Raw genomic sequence first — 27197 nt, forward strand, 5'->3', positions numbered from 1 at the left:
TCAAAAAAAAAAAAAAAAAAAAAAGAATAGCAACTAGAATTACTTTAAGGAAAGAGTTATTCGCAGAACTTCAGAAAATCTGAGTTCCAAGTAAAGGAGATGAGAAGTAGCAAACTGCACCCAATAATTTTTGATAAATTGGTCTGAACCTGTTTCTTCCTGGCAAGTCACAGCGTACAAAGAACTGCTAGGCTTTGCTGAAAACTTCCTTGAAAAAAACACAAGTCCAGGAGGGAGGTAGGACCTACCACACTCCATGTCACTAATGTTTTATTTGGTTTCAGAGACTAGCAATCAAGCATTCGCCTCATACAAAATACTGAGTGCATTGCTAAAGCTCAAGAGACAGAGAGGAGGACCTTCACTAGGCCCTTTAAGGCTCCTGCCATCCTTTCCATGCTCTAATTCTCCTGACTTCTCATCACGATTCCTACAAAGGGGATTTCCTCACAATTACAGAAGTAGTTTTGGGGTACTAGAGAGAAAAGATAATAAAGGTCAATAGAATTGACCTCCTCTAATTAACTAACAAATCCACTAAGAGAGCTTGTTTTTACTTTTTTTTTTTTTCCTTTTACTTATTTTACTTTTTTTTTTTTTTTGAGACAATCTCACTCTGTTGCCCCAGGCTAGAGTGCTTTTGGTTCATAGCTCACAGCAACCTCAAACTCCTGGGTTCAAAAGCAATCCTCTTTCCTCAGCCTCCTGAGTAGATATATTACAGGCATGCTCCACCTACCCAGCTAATTTCTTCTAGTTTTAGTAGAAACAGGTCTCACTCTTCCTCAGGCTGGTCTCATACTCCTAAGCTCAAGGAAATCACCCTCCTTGGCCTCACAGAGTATTAGGATTACAGGCATGAGCCACTGCACCTGACCTGGGTTTTTAGTCTTAAACACATGTCAGTCCTTTAACAAACAATAGTATTCCCTGCTCATATAGACATTCTTTTGTTCACCACCTTTAGGACTTAGAATAATGTCTGTTTCATAGTAGGTGTTCAACAAACATTTATTGGTTAATGATAAATAAATTTAAAGATATAGAATTATTTCCAAAAACATTGGCCATATGATATATTTTCCTGAATGTCTGATATGAATTATAGCAGCCAAAATTTATTTAATGCTTACTGCAGTCCAGCGACTATACTGATCCCTTCATGGGGTTGCCAAACTAAAACAAATGACATGCCACTAAATTTGAATTTTGGATAAACAGCAAATTATTTTTTAGTATAAATATGTCCTGTGAAATACTTGAAAAATACTTCTACTAAAATATTATTATTGTTTATCTGAAATTTGAATTTAACTGGGGTCTTTTATAGATATATTGTTTGGTTTTGGGGGGGTTTTTTTGGAGACAGAGTCTTACTATGTCACCCTTGGTAGAGTGCCAGGGCATCATAGCTCACAGCAACCTCAAACCCTTGGGCTTAAGTGATTCTCTTACCTCAGCCTCCCAAGTAGCTGGAACTACAGGCGCCCACCACAACACCTGGCTATGCCTGTCTATTTTTTTGTTGTTTCAGTTGTCATTGTTGTTTAGCAGGCCCATGCTGGGTTCAAACCCACTAGCCTGGGTGTATGTGGTTGGTGCCCTAACCACTGAACCACAGGCGCCGAGCCTGGGGTCTTATACTTGAACTTGCTGTGTCCAGCAACACTGCGTATCTTATCTCATTTAATCCTCACAACAACCTGTAAGATGAGTATTGTTTCAACTCTCATTTTACAGGATAGGATACTAAGGTTCAGAGAAATTGAGACATTTGCCCTATTTTGCAGTATCTAACAAAAATTTAAATGCCCACACACTTTTATGCAGATATACTATTTTTTTAATTAAGTCATAGTTATGCACATTAATACTATCATGGGTACAGTGTGTTAGTTCCATATACAATTTGAAACATTCTCATCCAATTGGCCAACATAGCCTTCACGTCATGCTCATAGTCATTGCAGATATACTATTTTAAAGAACTAATCACGTAGGTTATTACATATGAATTGACAAGGATATGTACCGTAGCATTATTTGCAATAGCAAGTAATTAGAAAATCATTAAAATGTCCATCTATAGGAATTACATAGAGATACCACAGAACACTTATTCAATCAGGGTTCACCTACCCAGTGGAATACAGTGAAGTCAATTAAAAGAATAAAGTCTATATGTGCTTAGATGAACTGTGCTCTAAGCTACAGTATGATAAAAAGAAGCATGAACATTATATATGCAGGAGAAGATTCTGCCTTTGAAACACGGATATACCTAAATGGATAGTTGTTAACCTAAATTATATATAGCCATGTTCACCTAAATTGTCTACCTGAGAAAAGGTAATCAATCTTACAGATGCTCTGTTTAATTTGTGTAAACCATTACAAATCCTATTGCGCATCATCCAAATGCAGAAATACAGATGTTGCCCTTCCTAGATATGTTTTTACACGCACAGAAGTCTTTGAAAGACACATAAAAAATGGTTGCCACCCGAGAAAAGAAATGAAGAGAGAACTGGGATGGAAGGGAGACTTTGTTTGTATTGTTTACTCTTTTGTACTGTTTGGATTTTTGGCACGACATATATGGGTATTTTAGAAGCCAAATTGGGAGAAGAATAGAAGAAAGAAGAAATAAAAGAAAATGAAACTTTGCCAAAGTTACATGTCAGTGGCAAGTCGGGACTGGAACCCAAGTCTGTCTGGCCCGAAAGCCCGTGCTCTTAATAAATCTCTATTTATTATTCTTTTCTACCTTATTTCCTAAATTAATAATATATTGACTGTTTAAAAAGAGAATGGCCCCTGAGGAGCTGAAGGGATTCCATCATGGCAACAATACACAGTTTCGTGTTTAAAAAAATCAGCCGATGCAAAGATGCTTGCAGTCAGGGGCCCCTGATAACAAACGCTCAGCGGACAGCAGCAGTTTCTGGTTCTTTTCAATCCCAGTCCTGTCAGAGCCACGCTAGAATAAAGCATGCAGCTTGGCCCTGATCCCCTAACAACAGACGGGTGAACGGAATCTCATTACAGTGAGAAGGAGCATAATGCTCATATCTTTGGAATCTTTTTGAAGAATGCAGATGTTTCCCTCCTTTCTCCCCTTGGTTATTAGTGCAACTCTTATGCTGGAGCAAAATCACAAGAGGAAGTCCACGGTCGCTGCTGAAGGTGCTCTCGCACCAATTTTGCCAAGAGGAAGGTGAGAAGCAGGGGAAATGATGAAAGATGTGGCCCTACACCGTGGACAATGCAGGTTCACGATTTGTTGAGAAAAGTTCATAAATCTTAGAGATGTCTTGCTTAATTGTATAAAGGCTTATAAATCATATGGTATATTATGCAAAGCAGAAATATACATTTTAGCCTTCCTAATTTGAAAACAAAATGATTGATTCACTTACTAAGTTTTACCTAAGAAATAAGGCCTCTGACTATTGTGCAAAAAATGTATTCTCGTCCATTATTTCCCTAAACTAAAACCTTTCCCAAATAAGTTTCCTAAGACTCTGACTTCAGTAAATTCTTAGCAGGATTTCATTAATAAATGGCTAATAGAGTATGAGACTACAAGGAATTCAGAAGTGATTTCACAGAAAAACTATCACATCTGCTCTCACATATAAATGCTAGAGGAAATAACTTAGGTTAACCGTGGACAAAACAGCAATTAAGTGCACACTTTTTTGCCCAAATTTTTGAGGGAAAAGTAAGGCTGTGCATTATACACAGGCAGTGCAGCTTGGAAGTGGGCATACACAGGGGATCTCCTGGGACCACCACACCCTCCCACCAGGGCCTGCCAGAGACAGAGGGTTCCAATCCAGGAGGATCTGGGATCAGGTGGGAGTGAACCAGAGGGGTCTCTGCCAACTGCTGTGATCAGGGTAGGGGCAGTGGCAGAGCTGGCAAGGCAAGCTGCACCCATATAGGGTAAGGCCAAGGAGGCCCAGCCATGTGGAGGGAACGGGGAGTCCCACGCAGGCCCCAGGGACCCACCTGGCTGCCTACTGAGACAGGCAGCCTCAAAGGCTCTTGTCCCACCAGCCACATACGTGACCATCTCAGCAGCAGTGTCTGATGTGACTGGGAGGGAAGAGCGCTCAGAAGAGAGGGAAGGGGCGGCGTTCACGCAGTGGGCAGCTGTAGGAAGGTGGTGCAATCTGCACATTTACTGGGGGAGTGTTAAACTCCCCAAATGTTTCTCTCCCAGCTGAAAGCTGGCCACTTTCTCAAGGGGTGTTTTCTTGAAGGTTCGGGCAAAAAACATGGGTGTGCATTATGCATGAAAACACACGGCAAAACGCAGTAGGTCTGGTGGGTTTCTGGGCAACTCAGGGAGATTTGTTTGTAAGAAGTTGATTGGCAAATTCTCTTGGTATTAATACCTGAGAGGGAGTGAAGGCAGCATGCTTGGGCAGAGAAAGGAGTTGGGATGCCATCACAACAAAGGCCTCAGCCAAGCTCAGGGGCAGCTTGGGAGTTAGAGCAGGCCTTCAGAATTGTATCAATAGGGCCAGGCCTGGCACCTTTCCATCATTGGATACAGATGACCCATGAAGGATGGGTGACCTTGAGCAAAAACACTTTCCTGGACCAATGGTAATTCCCAGAGAGGGCTGACAGCAGAGGCCTGTATGTGGGCAGCACTCCTGGTAGCTGGGAAGATAGACTGGGCAGGCCTGAGGCGCATGTGTTACACTGAGGGTCCACTTCCCAATTTCCCTGTTGACATGTTCACACACTTAGAACATTCCTTCTTAATTCTAAGCTGTTTCACCTTTGCAGAGATTCTATTTCAATCCTAGAAAGTCGATGTGAGCAGCTGTCGTGAATCTTTGTGCTTCCCCCCTACAGTTTTAAAGCTTTGGGGGGAAAAATCTGTAAAATCGCCCAATTCACCTCCTTTTCCAACAGTTAGTACATAAAGTTGGGAGAAACATTTTTAGTACCTGCCCATTAAAAATATTCTAGAGATAACCACTGACTGCCTAAATATTGTAAGAATAATTTCTGTAGAAAAAAGTCACTATTTCTGAATTATTCCATACATGAAGAACATACCTGGATTTTAGAAAACATACAATCTCTTTAGCCTGAGTAGATCAACCATTCTTTTCATCGAAGTGGTCTCACCTTAGGTGGAGAAATCAGAGAACTTGACTCTTTCCAGTACTAAGCTCAGTAACAAATAAACCTCCTCTTTTTGAAAAACAAAGAAGATAGTCTTTTTTGTTTATCTCAAGAATAGATAGTTTCCAATGGAGACGAAAACCTGACTTAGCTCTAGGAAAAAAGATCTATATTATAGGCAATCCTATGTTACAGACAAGGTAGAGTCTTTAGGCTGCTCTTAAGTTGAATTAACATATAAGTTGGAACACGTACATTTATCTATTACCTGTAACAGCCTCTGTTCATAAGCACAAGTCATACATTAGCTGGATGTTTGTAACTCAGAGACTTTCTGTAATAGCCTTCATTCATAAGTGCAATGAGTATATAAGTTGAATGTTTATAACTTGGGGACCGTCTGTTTATTTTTCCATTGCCTCTGGTGAAAGCCTCCATCAATTTTCCTGTATAGAGCCAGCTTAAGAGAGAACCAAATGTCCATTAAATCAGAAAAAATATTAGTTGTTTAATATGACAAGTGATAACACAAGCCGTACCAACATAAACAAAGCCAAGTTGTCTCTCAGAGGTGTGATTTAGTTTGCTGGGGTCAGAGAACCTAATGTTCTGGAAGTATCATTTCTGATTTTGCAGCACAAAGTCCAACAAAAGATATTGCTGGAAAATCATGTGTTTACTTACTAGATTTGCAGCAATATTAAGTCCTAGATTTTTTTTTTTTTTGATACAGAGCCTCAAGCTGTCCCCCTGGGTAGAGCGCTGTGGCTTCACAGCTCATAGCAACCTCCAACTCCTGGGCTTAAGTGAGTCTCCTGCCTCAGCCTCCCAAGTAGCTGGGACCACAGGCGTTCGCCATAACGTCTGGCTATTTTTTGGTTGCAGCCGTCATTGTTGTTTAGGTGGGCCCAGGCTGGATTCGAACCCACCACCTTAGGTGTATATGGCTGGCACCTTAGCCACTTGAGCCACAGGAGCCGAGCCAAGTCCTAGATATTTTTTAAGAAAAATTTTTAATGTCACTCTAAAGTAAGTCATAATGTTTATCTTCTTGAGTTCTGCAGAAACAGATCTAAAAGGCAGATAGAATTCTTTTTTTTTTTTTGCATTTTTTGGCCCAGGCTGGGTTTGAACCCACCACCTCCGGCATATGGGGCTGTGGCCCTACTACTTTGAGCCACAGGTGCTGCCTCAGTAGGTAGAATTCTTAATCAGTGAGTTACTCACTGGCATGTGACTACCATCACCCTTCATTAATGAGTTGAAGGCTGCTCTTGGGCTACAAGTGGGATTTGAAACAGACTGTGATTATCAAAAAACCTAGAGATCAAATGTAAAATATAAATATGCCTCTTAAATAACTACTACTAAATCATCTTTGTTTTCTGATACCTGGAGTATGGGAATACCCTTCCAGTTAACAACAAAGAATTACCTGTACTTCAGGAGAATGACCTCAGTGTTAGGTTGTTTGCCATATAGCTGTCATCAGAAGCCCAGTGAGGGAGCTGATAGACCAGAAGAATTGTCTAATAGAGGATATATTAACTTTCACTTCTCAAGACATCCCAAGATTTCCCACCATGTAGAGTGAGCTCATCAGAAAACTATACGCCTGGACTGTATTACTCTGTTCTCTCTAGGCTCGTCTTCTCAGAATCATAACTTAGCACCACACTGATTTCAGTCAGGATTTACTTATGATCATGTGTACAACATCTCCACTTTCTGAGGCTTTAGCCATTGTGCCATTCATATTTCTCTCGGGACAGGATAAATCTTATTGCTCATGATGACCAGAATACTTCCTTCTATTGGACCATTATTTTATACCCTCGGCACCTTAATTATAAGAAACAAAGTTCTCCTCATTCATGAATGACAAATCTTAATGGATTGTTTAAACAAAAATGATAAAATTTCACATTGTAGGAACAACCTTGATTCCTCCAGGAACAAAAATCTGTTCAAAATGAACCAGAGGTTGGAATTAAATTTTTAATAATCCGTACACTTTTTAAAAATTTTCAAAATATTAAGGGTATACCAATGTTAAGGCTCTTAGCATGCCCGTCACCAGAATAGTGTTCATGGTACTCAATAAGTACCTTGGAGTAGTACTCAGCCATAGAAAGGAATGAAATAGTGTCTTTTGCATCAATGTAGATGGAACTGCAGACCATGATTCTAAGTAGAATATCTCAGGAATAGAAAAACAAACACCACATGTGCTCTCTAATGATTACGAGCTAAATGATGGACACAAGCACAAGGAGATATAAAGGTCATTGGAATCCAAGAAGCAGGAAGGGCGGGAGGGGTTAAGGGGTAAAATCCTTATACTCTTAAAGAACAGAATATTGGCCTCTTAATTATGAAGGAACTAATGTAACATAGTAAAAAAGAATACATTTTGCAGAATTAGAAAACACAGACTAGAGTCCACGCTCTATTACCAAACAGCAGTGTGACTTTGAGCAAGAAACTGACCAAACATTGAAACCTCACTGTTATCTACAAAAACTGGCTTTTGTCAACCCCTCAGAATGTCTCTTTATTAGTAAGACTGAAGTGTTTACAATGATGTAAACCCAACTGACATTTTAACACCTACTCTTATCGTGACATTTGTGAGTTTTAGATGAGATAAATTTGAAAGCATTTGGTAAAATGCAAACTAATACATGCACTTAAAGATTTGCTTTTAAAATATCTCGGAAAATGGGCAGCATCTGTGGCTCAGTGGGCAGGGTGGTGGATTCGAACTCAGCCCTGGCCAAACTGCAACAAAAAAATAGCCAGGCATTGTGGCAAGTCCCTATAGTCCCAGCTACTTGGGAGGCTGAGGCAAGAGAATCATCTAAGCCCAAGAGTTGGAGGTTGCTGTGAGCTGTGATGTCACAGTACTCTACCCAGGGCAACGGGGTGTGACTCTGTCTCAAAAAAAAAAAAAAAAAAAAATCTTGGAAAATAAAAAAGTGAGGATGGATACAAAAATAGCAGGAAGTTGATGGTATATTACCTGAAACTATATAATACAGATTGTTCCTTGTACTGTTCCATTTGTGTAGTGTGGGTGTGTCTGAAAATCCATGTCAGATGATTATGACATAGGAGATGTGAGAGAGAGACTTACTTCTTTTACATCCTTCACTACTACCACTCAAGTACATGGCACCATTGTCTCACCTGGACAGCAGTGGGAAACAAAATTTGTCCTCCTCATGCTGCTCATGCTTTTCTTTGCTGTCCACTGTCTACACAGCATCTAGAATAATCTTTTTGTCATGTATATCACTATCCTGCTTAAAACCCTCTGATGGCTTCTCTTAACATTTTACATGAAATCGGAATTCTCCACCACTACCTACAGGAATTGGCTCTTGCCAGCTTCTCAGAACTCCTTTATTCCAATTCTTTAATACAATTATCTAGCCATAGTAGATAATCTTGCTGTCAAGTTCATTTCCACTTTGAGGCTCTTACACTTGTTTCTCTGACCTAAGATCTCGGCATGGCTATCTCTCTCCCAACTCAAACCTCGTCTCTTCTTTTGGGTCTTCTCTCATCGCGCTATTCAAAATTATCTGCCTGCCTCTCATCTCATCACTCTCTACCCTATTATCCTATTTTATTTTCTTTGTTGCATTTCTAACTACCTGAAATCATATCATTTACATATATTGTGTTTGTTGTCTGTCTTCCGCACTAGAAGTTTGGTTCCTTAGAGCACGAATTTGTCTGGCCTGCTCATTTCTGTATCCTTAAGAAGTAGGACAGTGCCTGGCACATGTTAGGGGCTCAAAACATATTTGTTGAATGAATATTTGAGTGGAGTAGTTATATATGTGGTCACTCATAGCATTTTTACCTCTAGAGCTGATGTGGTAGTTTTGCATGGCTACACCCACTGGGAAGGCCCTAAGAAAGTATAGCAGAGAGACCACAAAGTATGGAAAGAGGGTAGGGTCAGGATGAACCATTGCAAGGCAAAGAATAACAGTTCAGAGAATAAAAGAAAAAAGTGAAATACAAATTGTATATACAAGCATTCCCCAAGTTACAGAAAAGATATATTCCTGAGAATGTCTTTTTTTTTTTTTTGAGACAGAGTCTCACTTTGTCACCCACGGTAGAGTGTAGTGCTGTCACAGCTCACAGCAACCTCAAACTCTTGGGCTTAAGCGATACTCTTGCCTCCCAAGTAGCTAAGACTACAGGTGCCCACCACAACACCCAGCTATTTTTTGGTTGCAATTGTCATTATTGTTTAACAGGCCTAGCCCAGGCTCAAACCCACCAGCCTTGGTGTATATGGCTGGCACCCTACTCAATGTAGGAGCTACAGGCACCGAGCCCTCCTGAGAATGTCTTTAGGTCAAATCTGTATGTGACATAGACCCCTGATGAACAGTGCATATGTAATAATATTATCTATAATGGCTTATATGTGCTAATAATAATAACAGTGCAATATTATAATAATAATAATAACCCTCAACTGTAATACTGTTGTTCTTTCTTTTAATTCAAACAAATAGGGCATAAAAACAAATGCATGCAAAAACTTTAGATAGGAGATAGAAAAAATTTCGAGAAAAAATTAAAGGTTAATACTCACCTAATGTTTTGTCAACACTAAGCTGACAGGAATGTTACAGTTCTTTTGATCTTCTAACCAAATCATTAATAACCTTTTCATTTCAATAATGAATCCACTATGCTGGTTGGTAAGAACTGATGCTTTCGTTGGAGCACTGCCTCACAAGTTCCATTATTCTCACTGTATCCTTTATAATTATTCTGATGGTTGAGCAACCGAAACCTAATGCTTTCCCAATGAGTGATGGCGTCTGGCCTTTCTCTGAACACTTAATTGTTCCTGCTTTCGTTTCCATTGTAATCACCTTTCTCTTTGTTGCAGGCTCATCTGGACTCGCAGTGGACTTTGCTTTGGAGGCACGCTCATAAGGGTAAACACAGACTCACAGAATCAAATTAAAAAGTTAAGATGAAAGTGATGCTGTCACAAGCGACCGTATAAACAATGAGACCAGCTGCTCAAATGAAGTCGCTGCCCCAGTGAGCTGCTAGTGCCATGCGGGTTTGTTTACGTGGGTTGAAAGAAACTAGCTATTAATTTAATTATTTAAATAAATAACCCTTATGGGAAGCCTTGGAAGCCCATTCCTAAGTATGGAATGCCATAAATTGGGTCATTTTTAACCTGGTGACCGTCTATATTGTGAAGTCTATTTTAGATATAGGTACTATGTATATGTGCAAAAAACAAACTAATACAAGGGATAATGCTAATGCTTTTCTCTCAAAAAGTAGGCAATTTTACATTTCTAGGATTTTTATATTTTTAGTTGATTAGTTTTGGAGACACCTCTTCCAAGGAGATTCCTGTGAGTCCCAGACGGAGTTAAGTACCCCCTTTTCAGTGCTTTGATGGCAGTCCATGAAAACCTGCATCGTCACACATATTACATTGAAACTATTCAGTTGTTTGTCTCTCTCCCACAACATGTGAGTCATGAAACCAGAAATGGTATGTCAATCATTTTTGGTGAATAAACGGTACACAGTTTTGGGGGAACTAAGACCTAATAATTCCTCTGGTTCAGAAAAGCCATGATATGTGTGGTCTTAACAGTTCAGGGACAATAACTGGAATGGCTCCAAGAAGACTGGCTGTGTTAGTGAGCCCCATCAGCTTTTCCAACTCGAGCCAACAGGACTGGAGCATAAGCAGGAACCACCACACTCTCCACAGGCCCAGCCTAGGCCATGAACAAGAGCACCCAGACAAATTCACTATCCCCAGACCCGACAGGCCTAGGTAAACCTGGCTTCTGGTGATAGTCCTAACACATCTGCTACCCCAGGCCTCAGTGATCCAAGCTCTGTAATTCCCTGGACAGTGGGAAAGTATTGGTCCAGGCTTAGATTATCAAATGGTAGTTCCATCTCTCGTATTTTAGAGATAAGAAGGATGATAAAGGCCTTCTAATGCAATCCTTTCACTTTTCTCTTCGTTACTCAAATCTCAAGGTCTCTAGGCTTTTTTCCTTCTCCCTGGATATAGCTATAGGATGATTTTTTTTGCCTGGAGTAGACTCTGATTTTCTCTATTAGAAAGATGAAAACGTTCTGCCAAAAAGTTGCCCTTTCAATTACTTTCTGGAAAACACGCTACATTGTGTGCTCCACCCAGCTCTGGGATGAAGTTTTTCTGCTTCACAGCAATGACAGGCTGGCCTCACACTCCTCCACGCCCTCTCTGCTTTCTAGCTATCAAGGGGTTTCAAGACCTTATGGTCTAATTTATAGTCTATAAAAATATGTTTAAATATGTGTATGAGCAAACTTTTCTCTTTAACATTTCTTTATTAATCATACGAGACACTATTGGGAACTGTATGTTCAACTTGGTTACAACAGGAGATTTCATGCCAGGAATGGTGGCCATAATTAAGTACATTTGGATAGAAGTTATATTAGTTTGGTATTATCAGTGCCAGATTTGAAAGTAAACATCAACAAATCTGCATGCCAACTGTAAGCATTTATGCTATAGCCCTCTGCATGCTGGTTTGCATGAACTCGAATCTCTACATTTTTAGACATCTGCTACTCTAAAATGTTCTCTATTTAATAAAATCTCTGTTGAACATTGTTTTCCTATCGTTTTCTGTATCTCAATTCCAATGATCTTTCTTCTTCATCCTTAGAAGAGAGAGAAAAGACCTACAGAGGGAGAACAAAATTTAGAATACAGAGAAAGAAAAAAAGAAGAATTTGAAGATATTCACCAAACCAAAGCAGAATGAAAGGCTGTCCCTGGTAGTCTCAGGATAGAAAGTCTGACAGCATCTCTGTGACTTGCACCCACAAGAATTAAAACCAAAGGCAAAAAAAGAAAAAATTATCTATATTTCTTTTGAAACTATTTTCTATAATGTTGAAGAATCAGGTGAAAACAGAAAGCCCAACCAAGAAAACAGATCACAGGCTGAGGCAAGTGACATTGTACTGCATTAGTTATCTAATGGGGTGCAAATAAAGGCAGCCAGGTCCTTTTTCTCATCTTTTCTTTGTCTTACTCTTATACTGGAGAATTGGATTCTATTATTGAAAAAAATATTAACCTCTTTGTATTGCTTGAGTCTCCAAGAGAAGCATTAAGTGAAAGAAGGCAAATTTCCATTAAAATAATGTACCTAACAATTTAACTCATGGTACTATGACTTCAAAATGATTTTCTAATAAAGAAAGTGTTTGCAGAGCTGAGTTCCCAGGAGATTTAGATCTGGACTGGCCTGACCTGGGCTGATAGAGAGAGTAAAGGGACTCTAAGATAGAGGTCAGTAATTTCCAACAGATACTTCATAACTGAGTCTAGAAAGAAAAAAAAATAAAAAACCTCAGTTCTTCCCTTTTGGCAGAAAGCTTTAATTTTGTCTCTCTCTCTCTTTTTTTTTTTTTTTTTGTACATTTTAAAACTATTTACAGTTCATATGGTTTCCAGACCAGCCCTCCAGAAGCAAGGGCACCATCCCCTGCCTTGGTCTCTCAGCACTCCACATGTGATTTCTCAGGCAGCCAGCCAGATAAGCGTTTGATTTGAAAATGAAGTCATAAATACAGCAGTGCGAAAGGGAAAGCACGTCCGAACATAAGTGCCAGGAAAGAGGCAAGGTAACCAGATGAGGCCAGCTGGGTGAACTGGACTCATTGGCCAGTGCCGCTGTGAGGGGAGCATCTGCTGCAGACCCCAACAAGCCTGTCTTTGCTCTCTCCCGTGTCTAGAGCTGCCCAGGGTCCCACAGTTTTGTTTGTCCATCATACTGCGATCTGGGACAGCTGCAAGGAAAACAGTAAGCATGGCTTCAAGTCCTATCTTGAGCTCTGCTAATTCAGAAGTGAAGCCCAGATGGACTTAATCCTCTCACTTTCTTTAAATGTCAGAGACTGTGCCATGCACATTAAGGTCCAGCAGAGCCAAAGGGACTCCCAGTAACACAGAACACTCGGATTAAAGCTGCGTTCCGTGTCCAAGGACTCCACCTTCTCAAGTGGCAATGACAACAGGCAAAAATGTGCACAAGAGCACGAAATAGATGGACTCCTCCCTTCGCCCCACATTACACAGTTGCCAGGAAGAAGGAGGGGAACTAAAAAGATATTTTGCTTTTGCCTTGAAATGATTTATTTAATTCCCTTACATGCATTTTGCTCACTTACCATATGATTATTGAGTGTCAGTTGCATGCTGGACGCTATTCAGTTGGTGATGGAAATACAGGGATTGTCTCAGCCACGAGCACAGTAATAAGAACAGACAGACAAGTACAGCAATAGGGCAACCACCCTCCTACATCTCCCACGCCCCTCTGCATTACCTTCTCCCCACACAACAGGCATGAGATTTGCCAAAGACAAATCCTTCCATGTATTCCTTCTACTTTTAGGCAAAAGACCCAGGCCCCTCATGTGACCTTGAAGGCCCTGCAGGGTTTGGTCTTCTGGTGGCTTTTCCAGCCCCGGCTGCACCTGCTCTTTTCTTGTCCTTACTCTGTGGGCTTCTGCCACTCGGTCCCTCATCATCACCATCTTCCCTGACTCAGCACGGCCTTTTCATGTGATTTTTCTTCTGTCTGGAATTCTTCTTCCCACCCCATCATTCTCACTCCCACCACCACCTTTGCCCAGTTAACTCCTAGTCATCGTTAAGTTCTCAGCTCAAATGTACTACTCCTCAAAGAACTCCCTCTTATACGGCCTTGTCTCACCTCATCTCACCTTGACCAATATTCTCTACAGAGAGAGAGATGGTCTTTCTTTAGACCCATATTTTTTACCTTAGCAGACTTGCCTTGGTTTGTAATTACACATAATTTAACAGGACTATTTTATTAAATTAACCTCCCAAACCAAACACTAAGCTCCAGGATTGCAGAGAAGCTATCTATTTGGATTCACCTGCATTCCCAGAACATAACAAGGTGTCTGGCACACAAGAAGATTTCAATAAAGGCTGACAAATAAATGAAAGGTAAGGAGATGATTATGATTCTCTGTGCTGTGATAGAGTGCCATGATATAGATGAGCTCAGGATTTATGGGATTATCTGGTCAAGGTATTAACTCTTGCTCTAAATTATCTCCTGACACATTTTGCTATAATTTCTTCCATCTGGAATACAATATCTTCATTGTTGGAAGATCTTACAGTTAATGTTCCTCTTCTTTCCCTAGTCCATTTTATAACTCACTGTCTTTATCCAACTCTCACCTTCCACTATCATCTCCATGATTATTGCCATCATATCCTCCCTTATACTTCCAATCTGACATTTCTGTTGAATCTTTAGGCCTGTAGAGTCACTAACTTCCCTTTTGTGGCTCCTCGCCATCATGCCAAAGCTGAAGAGGATTACAGAGTCATAGTATTTAAAGACCAAAAGGACCTTGAAGCATCTGCTCAACTCAGATGCACTCAGACTTCAACATACGTGAGAATCCCATGAGGTACTTATTAAAAATAGAGCCCTATGTCCCAAACCCAGAAATTTTGACTCAGAATGTCTGGGACAGAGCCCTGTACCTGGGGTGATTTAGATCCATGCAATCTTTACCCCTCATTTGGAGAAGCATGATTCAGTCCAGTGATGTTCATGGGGGCCCCTAAATACCACCACAGTGGGGGAGGGGCAGCTGAGGGCACCTACTCTGGGCCCTCTACCCTAGTTTCAACTTGAACAACAACCATTTATCTGTTTTAAATACTGGGCTTTCACCTAAAATTTCATTTGGAAGGGTTTCTGCTGATTGGAAAAAGTAAAGTAGTTCCTCAATGCATATGGCTGGTAACCAGCCCCTTTGTTTTATAGATGACAAAGCTGAGGTCCTTGCTCCTCAGTCATGTAGCCAATTAGTGACAGAGACAGTTTTCCTTTTGGCTTCATAGGACAGGAAGACAGCAGATGTTCTCACTACTGCTCTGCCCAACAGTCTTAGAAGAGCAGTCTATGTATGAAGACAGCCTCCTGGTAGACCACATTTCACCAGAGCATGTAGTTGAACAAATGAAACAGGAACTGGAGAGAACAGATTTATGCTAGTTCATCAATGCATATGTTTCATCCAACATGCTCTTAGCCCCCCTCTGCAATAAGCCTGGAAAGACCTTGTCATCCTCTGTGGCCTGGCCTTTTCCCTGGTTCTCCTCCCACCCCCTCCTGCTTTCTCTGCCCTCTCATCCCACCATTCAATTAGCTCTTCAATGGCTGATCTTTGCTGGAGGAAATTCTATCAAGAATTATTCTGAGACAATGATATCTCTGCCACCAGTCTCCTAAAACTTGTGTTAGGGTCCTCCTGTGTGTGTGCGCTCAGAGTACTGCAGGCTTCCTTTTATCCTGGCACCTAGAGCTGCACAGTAGTAGTCTGTTTACTTGTCCACCTATTCCCTTAGACCAGGCAGTTCTCAACCTGTAGGTCATGACCCCTTTGTAACAATGAAAATATATCCCGCATATCAGATATTTACATTACAATTCATAACAGTAGCAAAATTACAGTTATGAAGTAGTAACGAAAATAATTTTATGGTTGGGGTCACCACAACATGAGCAACTGTATTAAAGGGTCACAGCATTAGGAGGCATTAGGAAGATGAGAACCACTGCACTAGACTCTAGACTCCCCAATGGAAGGAATATGGGTCTTAGTAATCCCTGTGTCTCTCATACCTAGCATAATAGCTAATACACAGAAGTGTAACACAAATGTGGGCTGAAGGAACAGACAGACAACTCTTTTTTTTTTTTTTTTCAGTTTTGGCCGGGGCTGGGTTTGAACCCACCACCCCCGGTATATGGGGCCAGCGCCCTACTCCTCTGAGCCACAGGCACTGCCTGACAGACAACTCTTAATGTCCCTGGAAAACCCCTAAGTCATGGCTCTGATGAGGATGTAGCACATGTTAATTGACACAAGCCAAACTGTCCCCGATGCTAACACAGCCCTTTAAGTCTTCCTGCTGTCTGAGTACTGTCCTCTGTGAAGCCCCCTCTAATCTCAATTAGATTTCTCACTAATCATCTTGTCTTGTATCCCCCTAAATCTCCATATACTAGGCACAGATTCTGCTCAGCATATTTTTATACCATTCAACCCAGACAATAGGTTATAATAAAATTTCAATTATTTTTAAAATGAATATTATATGGAGAAGTAGAGAAAAAAGAAGAGGAAAAGCAAAGATGGAGAAGAAGGGAGCCATAAAATGCATCCATAAATTAATCGCATTTTATTCCTACCCAGGTAGTAAGATCAAGCATGGTTTCTATATTTTTGTTTATACTCTTTCCAGTTTTCTTAATTTTCTACAAACAACACACAGATCACACATCAACTTTAAATGCATGAGAAAAATTTAACTCACGGAGATTACATCAGGAAGTCTAAAGAAAAATGCTCCTGTAGTAAAAGATTGCTATGAGAAAAGTTGACAAAGGATCAGTAGTTAATCAACAAAAGCTGTTAAAACATTTGTTTGGCGGGCAGCACCTGTGGCTCAGTGAGTAGGGCGCCGGCCCCATAAACCGAGGGTGGTGGGTTCAAACCTGGCCCCGGCAAAACTGCAACCAAAAAATAGCCAGGCATTGTGGTGGGCACCTGTAGTCCCGGCTACTCAGGAGGCTGAGGCAAGAGAATTGCTTAAGCCCAAGAGTTGGAGGTTGCCGTGAGCTGTGTGACACCATGGCACTCTACCATGGGCAACAAAGTGAGACTCTGTCTCTACAAAAAAAAAAAAAATTGTTTGGTTTGGAATAGACAATTTTTGAGCTATAATCAAAACTAACTTTATTCACTATGATATTTTAATCTCTGTTAGCTTTCAGATTTTAAGATCCTAAGAAGATTTTACATTTTTAGTATTAATGTTCTAACATCTCCAAAACTTTTGTGGTTTAGATTTTTTTTTTTTCAGAAGAAATCTGGATTTCCTCCTTACAACAACTAAGAAAAGATGAATAAACCTATTTAAAAAAGAGAGAGAGAGAGAGAGAGAAAACAGAGGTTTAAGTGTTACATATAATTTGGTGTATTTTTCACTTCTATTGTCAGCTAGAATAAGTGGGTCCTAGTTACAGGAACCTGCTTTTGATGACTAGCTGTAATAGATTTGAGCTCAGAGCTGAAGAAGAATCAAACTACTCTCAGTAATAAAGGAAAGATAAATGTGAGGGGCCCCAGATATTGAGAGAGAGAAGACTGAAGCCAACTACACTGAATGGAGGAAGGAAAGATTGAAAAGGCCAGCAAAGGGGAGGAGAAGTCTGGTGAAAAAAGATGTTAAAATAGGATGTCACTTTGCCTGCTAAGGGTGTGTGAAATAAACCTCCTTGGTGATCTGCCCCACAAAATCTGCAGTCAACTCCCCCCTGCTCTTTCAGGCTTTTATATCTGGGAGCTCTCTGAAGGCACTTTAAGGGAAGAAAAGGGAGAAGCTATTGTCTGAGTTACATAAAATTAAAAAAAAAATAGCAGAAGCCACTGAATACCCCATGTGCAGGATTTTGAAAGTGTAATAATTTCCTATTATTTCAAGATGCATTTCATCTGGGGAAATAGACACCATTTAGAAATTCAACCCTTAAAAAATTTGTGTCCATGCAATATAATAATTAATTACAATGGAAAATCATTTAAAAGAGGATAACAACGTCACAGCTCATGCACAGAAACCAGCCCATTGGCAAATAGACCCTTCCATCTGCAAAGCTGACAAAGAAGAACTGCCCAAGAAATGGTAAATCCAAGACTTAAGAAACCAAAATTAATTTGTTGAAGGCAATTTTGAAACAATTTCACTGTGGGTTAATTTTTAAACCACTTTCACTGAGTTCAAAAAGCACTGAGACTGCTCTTATTAGCTTGCTTTTGAACTCACTGCTATGGGTGTCATTCTTTACTCACAACTATAAAAGTTTGTTTTATTAATATTGGTTTTTTATTTCAGATTAATGGGAGGGTATAAATGATTAGATCACAATATTTGCATTTGTTAGGTGAAGTCTCTGGTGTAGTCATGTCCCACACCCAGGAGATGCACCATATACCCTTATATTGTGCCCATTAGGTAGGAGCACACCAATCCCTTCCCCTGTGCCCCTCTCCCACCTCCCCCCATCTTGAATTGAATTGAGTTTTTCTTTTGAGTGAGTATATGCTGGTTTATCTACTGGCTTCATATTAGTATTAAGTACATTAGATACTCATTTTTCCATTCTTGTGATATTTTACTATGAAGAATGTGTTCCAACTCCATCTAGGTTACTACAAAAGATATAAAGTCTCCATCTTTTCTAATGGCTGAATAGGAATCCATGGTAGACATATACCACAGTTTATTAATCCATTCATGGGTTGATGAGCATTCAGTTGTGTCCACATCTTGATAATTATGAATTGAGCTTCAATAAACAATCTAGTTTAAAGGACCTTATGATAAAATGATTTTCTGTCTTTAGGACAGATGCCTAGTAATGAGATGCAGGATCAAAAGGAAGGTCTGTTTGGAGTTCTTTGAGAATTCTCCATACTTCTTTCCAAAGAGGCTATATTAGTTTGCAGTCCCTCCAACAATGTGAAAGTTAGAGGGACTTCCCTCCACATCCAACATCGTATTGAATGGCAAAAGGTTGAAAGCATTCCCACTTTGAACTGGAAAAAGACAAGGATGCCACTGTCACCACTTATATTCAACACAGTGCTAAAGTATTAGCCAGAGCAGTCAGGCAAGAGAAAGAAATAAAGATATCCAAATCAGGAAAAAGGAAGCAAAATTATCCTTTTTTGCTGGTGATATGATCTTATACATGAGTCATTATGAAAGTAATGAGATAACCAAAAATCAAGAAACATAAAACCTGTATGGACAGAAACAAATGAAGCCCTCCCAGCAACACTTATAGCCAAGGAAGTTGAAACTCACATAAGTGAATCATAAAAGATGCCGTCAATTATGTTTCTCAGATGTGAAATAATGGATTATAACACAGTCTGTCTCATACCTTTTGTAGTGACACATGTATCTGGAAAGAGACTCCTAGAATTGATAAATAAATTCAGCAGAATCTCAGGTTACAAAATCAATGTACAGAAATCAACCTCTATGAAAAATAGTATGGAGATTCCTCAAGGAACTAAAAATAGACCTACAATTTGATCCAACAATCCCACTGCTGAGTTTTTACCCAAATGAAAAGAAGTAATTTTATCAAAATGATACTTGCATTCAAATGTTTATTGCAGCATAATCCACAATTGCAAATATATGGAATCAACCCAAGTACCCATCAATTCATGAGTATATTAACAAAATGTAATTACATAGAGTGGCCATAAGTTCATGTGCAATTTTAAATGGCACACTATTTTAAATTGCACATGAACTTTATGGCCACCCTGTATATAAACACACACACACACACACACACACACACACACACCAATAATACTATTAAGCCATGAAGAAGATAGAAATTTTTGCCTTATTTTTCACTGAATTCTAAAGAATACCTCATTTTCAATGATAATGTGCTTCTCTCTTCAACTCACAGGATCAGCAATACTTCTCAAAACATCACACCATATTGATTTATTTTACAAAGACGTGCTGCCTCATAAAGAATTAACAAAAAGCTAAATAAAGCCACAATACAGTAACACTAACACTACTTCCAATAATAATGATAATGATAGCCAGTACGTATGGGAGATATATAGTCATCAAATTTCCGAATATCTAAATTACTGGATTAATCACACGGCCTCAAAATAGAAGCCCCAATATCTATCACTATCCAAATATCACTACAAATTTTAAAATTGGTAATTTGAGAAACATTAAAATATATGCTAGGGCCATTAGTTCAAATCCATCATGTACTTGTATTTATTTTATAAGAGATGAGACTTCAAAATAGTGACACTGATTATCAGATGTTCCATGGGGAATTAGACATATTCTATTATTCTAGTTAGGACTTCAAGACTTGAGAAAGTCAAGATCAACAGTACTGCTCATGTAGTATGTAGCCACATACTACATGAGTTCACAGTCACCAGCACTTAAAGATATAACAAGGCTATGTGGAGAATGTTAACAGCAGACACAGGCCACATTTCTTACAGCAGCTTCACAGTAACTCTGTCATTGGGAGTAACCCTTCATAACCCACTTTAAAGATAAGGAATCTGATGCTTAAAGAGATTAAAACTTGCCCAAGACCATAGAATTACTCGGGGTAGGATGAAACTCACAATTAAATCTCTCTGAGCATAAAACGTGGTCTTTCAACACCATAATAATCTGTTAAACTGGAAATGAACCACATGATTCCAGGCATCTTTATGGCTTACCTATGACACACAAGGATCATACTTTCCAAGGCTCTGTTTAAGCAATTATGGTTTTAGATTAAAATCATTTTTATTCAGTGTACATTTAACACCATTTTCTGAATCAAGCCAATCAAGAAAAACTATAGGTATCTATTATGTCATGAGTAATCAGTCAATATTTTAGTTATAAAAAGAGATTATTTCAATATTACTACTTATTGTCTAAGCTGTCTATTATCTAGGAATCTTCAGCATATAACCTCACACGTGGTTAATTCATTTTATGATTTTCTCTTTTAAGATTATATTCTTAAGTATATCAGAGTGATCTCAAATCACTGGCTGGTGTAATTGATTGAAGTATGTTGCTATAAATTTATTTTGCTACTTATTATCACTAGGGAAAAAAAGACAGGGAAGGAAAGAAGGAAGGAAGGAAGGAAAGGAGGGAAGGAGGGAGGGAAGGAAGGAGAAGGAGAGAGAGAGAAGGAAAAAAAGGAAGGAAGGAAGGGAGAGAGGGAGGAAGTAAGGGAGGGAGGGAGAGACAAAGGGAGGGAGGGATACTGTGGAAAGAAGTTTTGAAATTTATCTCTGTTAAGTTTTATGGAAGTGTTTTTGCCATTCTTTATGTGTAACATGTGTTTAAAGCATTTATGATTCTAGTACTGTTCCCACAAATAAAATTTCTTTACTGATGGATGAATATAGAAGTAATGAAAAATTCAACTATCAATGAAATACAAAATTTGTACCATTACCACTTGATACAGTACTGTGTCAGAAGTCTCTCTAGCAATCTTTCCCAGAAATTACCAAATTAAATAACTCAAATACTCATGAAACATTACATACAAAGCATCACATGCATGCTGACTCTACATAGTATTACATGTAGAAATAAAAAGTGACAAAGCTATGCCTGTGTTCCACAAAAGACCCTCCAAAGGAATTTGAGGCAGAAGTTCAGTGGGTAGTACAAGCAACTATCAAGTATTTTTAAAAGAGCTATAAAGATAAAATGAACTTGCATTTCAGTTTTTTAAAAATTGAAGGGGAAAAGAAAACATATATCTAATTAAAAGAGAAATCCACCAATTGTCAAGACTTGTTTTTATGTTCCAGAAATCTTAAGAATAAGCCAAAGAAAGTATTTCTTACTTGCTGTCGATGAGCACTTCAGACTGCCGATTATTCACTTGATTATCACTCTTGTAGCGAAACTGAAAAATCAAAGTATTTGTGAGAAAACATATTAAATCATACTCTGACAGCCTAGATAAGAACACTGGAAGTATTTTGAGTTGACTTGTTTGGACAATATTGTCATTGGTCTAAAATGACACTGTTGGGGCTTACTTTGAACTATGCAGATATAATCTAAATCAAGACCCCTCTGACTAAACCTTATTCTGAGTATCACCAATGGAACAAGGCTAGACACTGCTATGCCAATCTGCATACATGTTTAGTTGCTGCTAAGAAGATAATATGATCTTTACCACATCATCCCAGAGGAAACCATACGTTAATATTGGTGTCTTCAATAAGGAATGGAGGCTTCCATTTTTCCCACATATGTGCTCAATAATTTATTGGAACCTCATTCATTTTGTTTTATGGACTTCTTTGAAGTCAAGAAATTACTTACAACAACATGTATTTGTGTTCTCCAGAAATTCTAATTGGTAACAATGTTCTTACGAAGTACTGAGCATTTAAACAAAAATCAGAATGCAATACTAAACTACATTTGGTGTGAGTTTGTGTTTTATGCCCAGGTGATCATATTACTTATTCTATTCTCCAGTCATGTGAACATCTTACAATGCTTGAAAGAATCTAAATATTATGAGCTCTCTACTAGACTCATAAATAAGCAACCATTCAGGTAAATCTTTCTACATAAACTGTCAAGATCAGAGAATAGGCTAAAATAGAGATGCAGGTAATATAGACAACAATATAAATAGTATAATAATACCGGTAATAATAGGCTATAATAAAGACAAAATTGTTTTAGCAAATGAGCTGAATGAACAGATGAGTAGAGGATAGTATCAGGAGACATGAAACTGATTTCATAGACTTTAATCATCAGAATCAGTTCTTTTTCTTTTTTAATACAAAAAATGTTGTATCAATGTCACAATACACATTATATTCCATCCAGCATTTCTCTTTTCTACGTCCTTCTCAAACCCATCCTATGTACTCTTTCTATTATATTACATCTGGCACATACAATTACTCAGAGTGACAAGTGAAAATGGTATTAGCAGTAAAAATAAGAAAACAAAGCTACTTAATCTTTGTTAACATGAAAACAGTTTCTAATGTTGATAGAAGAGTAAAATAAGTCAGCTTACCCACTGACATGCAAATTTCTTCCTATCAGCAGAACAAAAGGGAAACATGATTTTATTTGAGTACAGGATTTGGTAATGTTGCTGAATATTCTGTTTGCTCCTCCATTTCTACACCCTCTCCCTCTCCACTCTGCCTTGGGCCATGGGGAGCTGGCCTGTGTAATCATTGTCCCCCGGCTTCAAGTGGTACTGGCAGAAGATCAAGGGCATAACAGAGTGAAATGAGGATCTTTATTCCCTGGCTTTCTTCTAGCTGGATCAGCAATAGCTGCTTTCTCTCTAGGTAGCCCCAGCGGCTACAAACAGTCCTCAACTGTGGCCCCAGGCTGAAAACTGCTTCGTTCCTTTGTTTCTTCAGGCCTAGAAGTGGTATTGTTGCCCATTTTGTTATGATAGGTGCTTTTTCCTGCCCACATCCTCCTCCAATGGTACCTTTATTATCAAACTCTCCAGTCTTCCCCATTGCAGGTGTCATCTGTTTCGTGCCAAGACCCTGACTCATAAAGACATGCAGCTATTAAACTCACATATATCATCACAAAAATAAAAGCACGTTCAAGCATCAACTGTAGTAGAATCAAAAAGAGACTTTGTGTTAAGTAACATTTGTATCTAGCCTGAAAATAGGTCCCTAAATACACTAGTAGGCATCATAGAGAAATACCAATCAGCTCATTCCTTAAAAGCTGAGAAGCTCACTCTCTAGGCCTCAGGATGGGATTACTCCTACTTCTGCTCAGGCTTTGCCAAAGGATCTGGTTATTAAAGTAAATAGAATAAATGAGACTAGAAATGTGAGTCTCAGTCCCAAGCTGACTCTTCTTCACAATTTCTACTCTGGAAATAAATATGAAGTCTTAGTTCCCAGCTAAGACAGGACAGGAAGGGAATATTCATTGTGTAGCCACTGTGAGCCAGGCTCTGTGCTTGGTTCTGTATACATATCATCTCATTCTTTCCTCTCAATAGTGCTGATATCATTGGCCATGTTATACAGAAAAGGAAAGGTTCAAAAAAGCAGTTTACCTCGTGTCATACTGCTAATACTTGGTGGGGTAGGGAGTTTTTCTCCAAAACTGACTTTCTTTCTACTCCACCATTTTACTCTTCTGTGAAATGTGACCATAATCAATAAAGCCTTTAAACCTAAAATGTGGGAACTCATTCATCTAAATGAGTACAATTACCCTGAGAGATCAGATAACATGAGAAAACCATATATTTACTCTGAAGATGCTATTTACTGTTGGTAAAATTACCTTTGGAGCTCACAACCCATTCACTGGAATGTCTTCTATCCTTTAAGAATAGAGATTCATATCCTTTGAAAGGACATGAAAGAATATCTACTATTTAGAAATATACAAAAACCACTCTTAGAAAGCAGGTCTGGCTAACCAGGTTTTTGAATAGGATGAGAAAATGAAGCCAAGAGACTGGCTTTCTTCCATATTTGTACACTGACCTTAAAGACAATTATATAAGAGGAGCCAGTATATACCAGTGATGCCAATCTCACAGGAACGGGTGGAGTACAGGAATATCTCAAGCTGATGACTTTAATATGACATTATTCATCAGCATGGATGGATCCTATGTGTTTGTTAAAAATACAACCTTGAAGAGAGGGAGCCAAAATGATGAACTAGAAGCAGTTTGCTTAAGCTGTTCTCATGGATAAGATAGAAACTAGTGAGTAGATAGATATTCACCCTTAGATTAATCAACTAAAATGGAGCATTGGGAATCAACAGAAAGGCAACAGGAGGCTCCCTAAGGGAGGAAGGAGAAGTTGGGCAACCAGTTCAGCAGGATCAGAAGTATACAGGAAAGGAACACATATGGAGAAAGGACAGAGGAGAGAATCCCAGGGCTCCATATTTACCCCTACATTGTTCTTCAAGTTGCAGGAGGTACACTCCACCACTGCAGCTGCCAGACTGACTAGGAAGCTGATTGGAGATTGTGCAGTAGCATTGCTCTGAAGAAAAGGCAGAGAAAGGCCCCCTGGTTTATGAACCTTGGGTACTGTAGCTGGTACCATTTTAAGATCCAAACCCCAGAGCACTACATCTACCCAGAATGCATATCCATTGCTACTGGTATCCTGGGGAGAGAACAGGTAGGCCAAGTGCTCTGATATGTCCCATAGGCAGTGCCAGAGCAGCACTTAGCCACCACAGACCAACAGATGCTGCTAGCTGTGGACCTAGATATGCAGTGCTCAAACTGCCACAGGCCAAAAGACAAAGCAGCAGTCAGACCTGGGCAGGGAAGAACTCAAGCTTTCATGGGCCAAAAGACACTGTCACTGTCAGACCTGAGTGGGGCAATCACTAACACAACAGCACACTGACCACCCATGACAACCAGGAAAATATAGGAAAGTTGCACTGTTAAAGGCTCATAGTACATCTGTCTAACTCATATTGGGTCACTTGTCCAGCGTAAGACTCAAGCATGCCCTCCAGGGATGTCTCCTTCTGTTCACTCAGCAACAGAGTTCCCAGCAGAGGAGAACAGGTGTACCCCAAACCTATGTGTCTTGAACTGAGAGAAGAGGACCAAGGTAAGAACTCTCTTTCTGCATTAAAAAAAGGCTATGTTGACACCCCTAAAGGATCACAATATTTCTTTAGTAAGACTCCAACGAAAAGGAAACTTTTGAAATGTCAGATATGGAATTCAGAATATGGATGGCAAGTAAGACCAATGAGATTGATAAGAAATCTGGGGATCAATTCAAAGAAACCAACAAAGCAATTCAGGACATGAATGGATAATTCACTGAAGAGATAGACAAAAATGAGAAAAAATACAGTAGAACTAGAATTTATAGAAACAAAAGACTCATTTAGCAAAATGCAGAGGTTTTAACAACAGACTAGACCAAGGAGGAAAAAAGAATATTGGAGCTTGAAGACAAGGCTTTTGGATTAACCCAGTTAGCCAAAACTGTAGAAAAAAATTAACAGGAATGAACAATCTCTCTAAGAAATATGGAACTATAAAGTGAATGAATAAAAGCATCAGGTTTCTCTGAGGAAGAAAAAAAAGCAAAAAGTAATGAAAACTTATTTCAAGGAATAATTGAGGGAAACTTTCCTGGTATTACTAAAGATTTAGATATCCAGATACAAGAAGGTCATCAAATTTATGGAATATTCATAACAAATAGGACTTTATCAAGGCAGGTAGTCACCAATCTGATCAAAGTCAAAGTGAAGGAGATTCCTACAAGCTACAGGAGGAAAGCAACAAGTAACTTACAAAGGAAAACCCTTAAGACTAAAAGCAGACTTCCTAGAAGAAACCATACATGCCAGAAGGAATATGGGTCCTATTTTTAGTCTTCTTCAATAGAATATCTGCCAGTCAAAATTTTTGTATCCTGAAAAACTAAGTTTCATAATTGAAGGGGAAATAAAATCTTTCCCAGACAAGGAAAGGGTAATTTTCACCACTAGATCTGCCCTACTAGAAATGATTAAAAGTACTTTATACATGAAACAGAATGGTTGATACTCACAGGTGCATAAAACAAACAAACAAAAACAAAAACCTAAAACTTATACTTCTTATAAAACAATAACATAGAGAGAAAACAAAGCAACTAGGTAATGATCAACATGCTAAACAAAACAGTATCTCACATATCAATACCAATATTGATCATGGCAGACTAGAAGAAGCTTATACAAGCTGCTCTCACAAAGAGGATCAAAACTACTGAGTGGATATTCATTTTCAGATTAATTATCTAGAAGAGAGCATTTGGGATCAACAGAGAAGAAACAGGAGGCTCCTGAAGTAAAAATCATCTTAATGTTCTACATAAAAGATATAAATTGATTGAATGAATGAAAATAAAAACCACAATCTCAGCACCTGTAGCACAGTGGTTACAGTGCCAGCCACTTACACCAAAGGTGGCAGGTTCAAACCCAACCCAGGCCAGCTAACCAACAACTGCAACAATAACAAAAAAATAGCTGGGCATTGTGGCAGGCACCTATAGTCCCAGCTACTCGGGAGACTGAGGCAAGAGAATCACTTAAGCCCAAGAGTTTGAGGTGTGAGCTGTGACGCCATGGCACTCTACCAAGGGTGACATAATGAAACTCTGTCTCAAAAAAAAAAAAAAAAGGAACAACTGAGTATATTAATTATATTCTTAATCTCCAAGGAACACATCATGTAGAGAAACCTTAGTAATCTTCCATCTATGAAAGGTCTTACTCCTATGATCTTCAGTCATAG

At 39.1% G+C, this 27197-nt stretch overlaps 1 protein-coding gene across 1 annotated transcript in view; it reads right to left on the reverse strand.

Moving 5' to 3' along the window:
• Window positions 1-27197, reverse strand: part of ATP8B4 (ATPase phospholipid transporting 8B4 (putative)) — a 240815-nt gene that overhangs the window by 130757 nt on the left and 82861 nt on the right. The window contains exon 6 of the mRNA XM_023509982.1: window positions 21730-21791. Coding sequence (XP_023365750.1) covers window positions 21730-21791 — 62 coding nt within the window. The remainder of the gene's footprint in view (window positions 1-21729; window positions 21792-27197) is intronic.

Source organism: Otolemur garnettii, unplaced genomic scaffold (assembly GCF_000181295.1).
Source record: "Otolemur garnettii isolate 467f Iridium unplaced genomic scaffold, OtoGar3 scaffold00011, whole genome shotgun sequence".
Taxonomy (NCBI): Eukaryota; Metazoa; Chordata; class Mammalia; order Primates; family Galagidae; genus Otolemur; species Otolemur garnettii.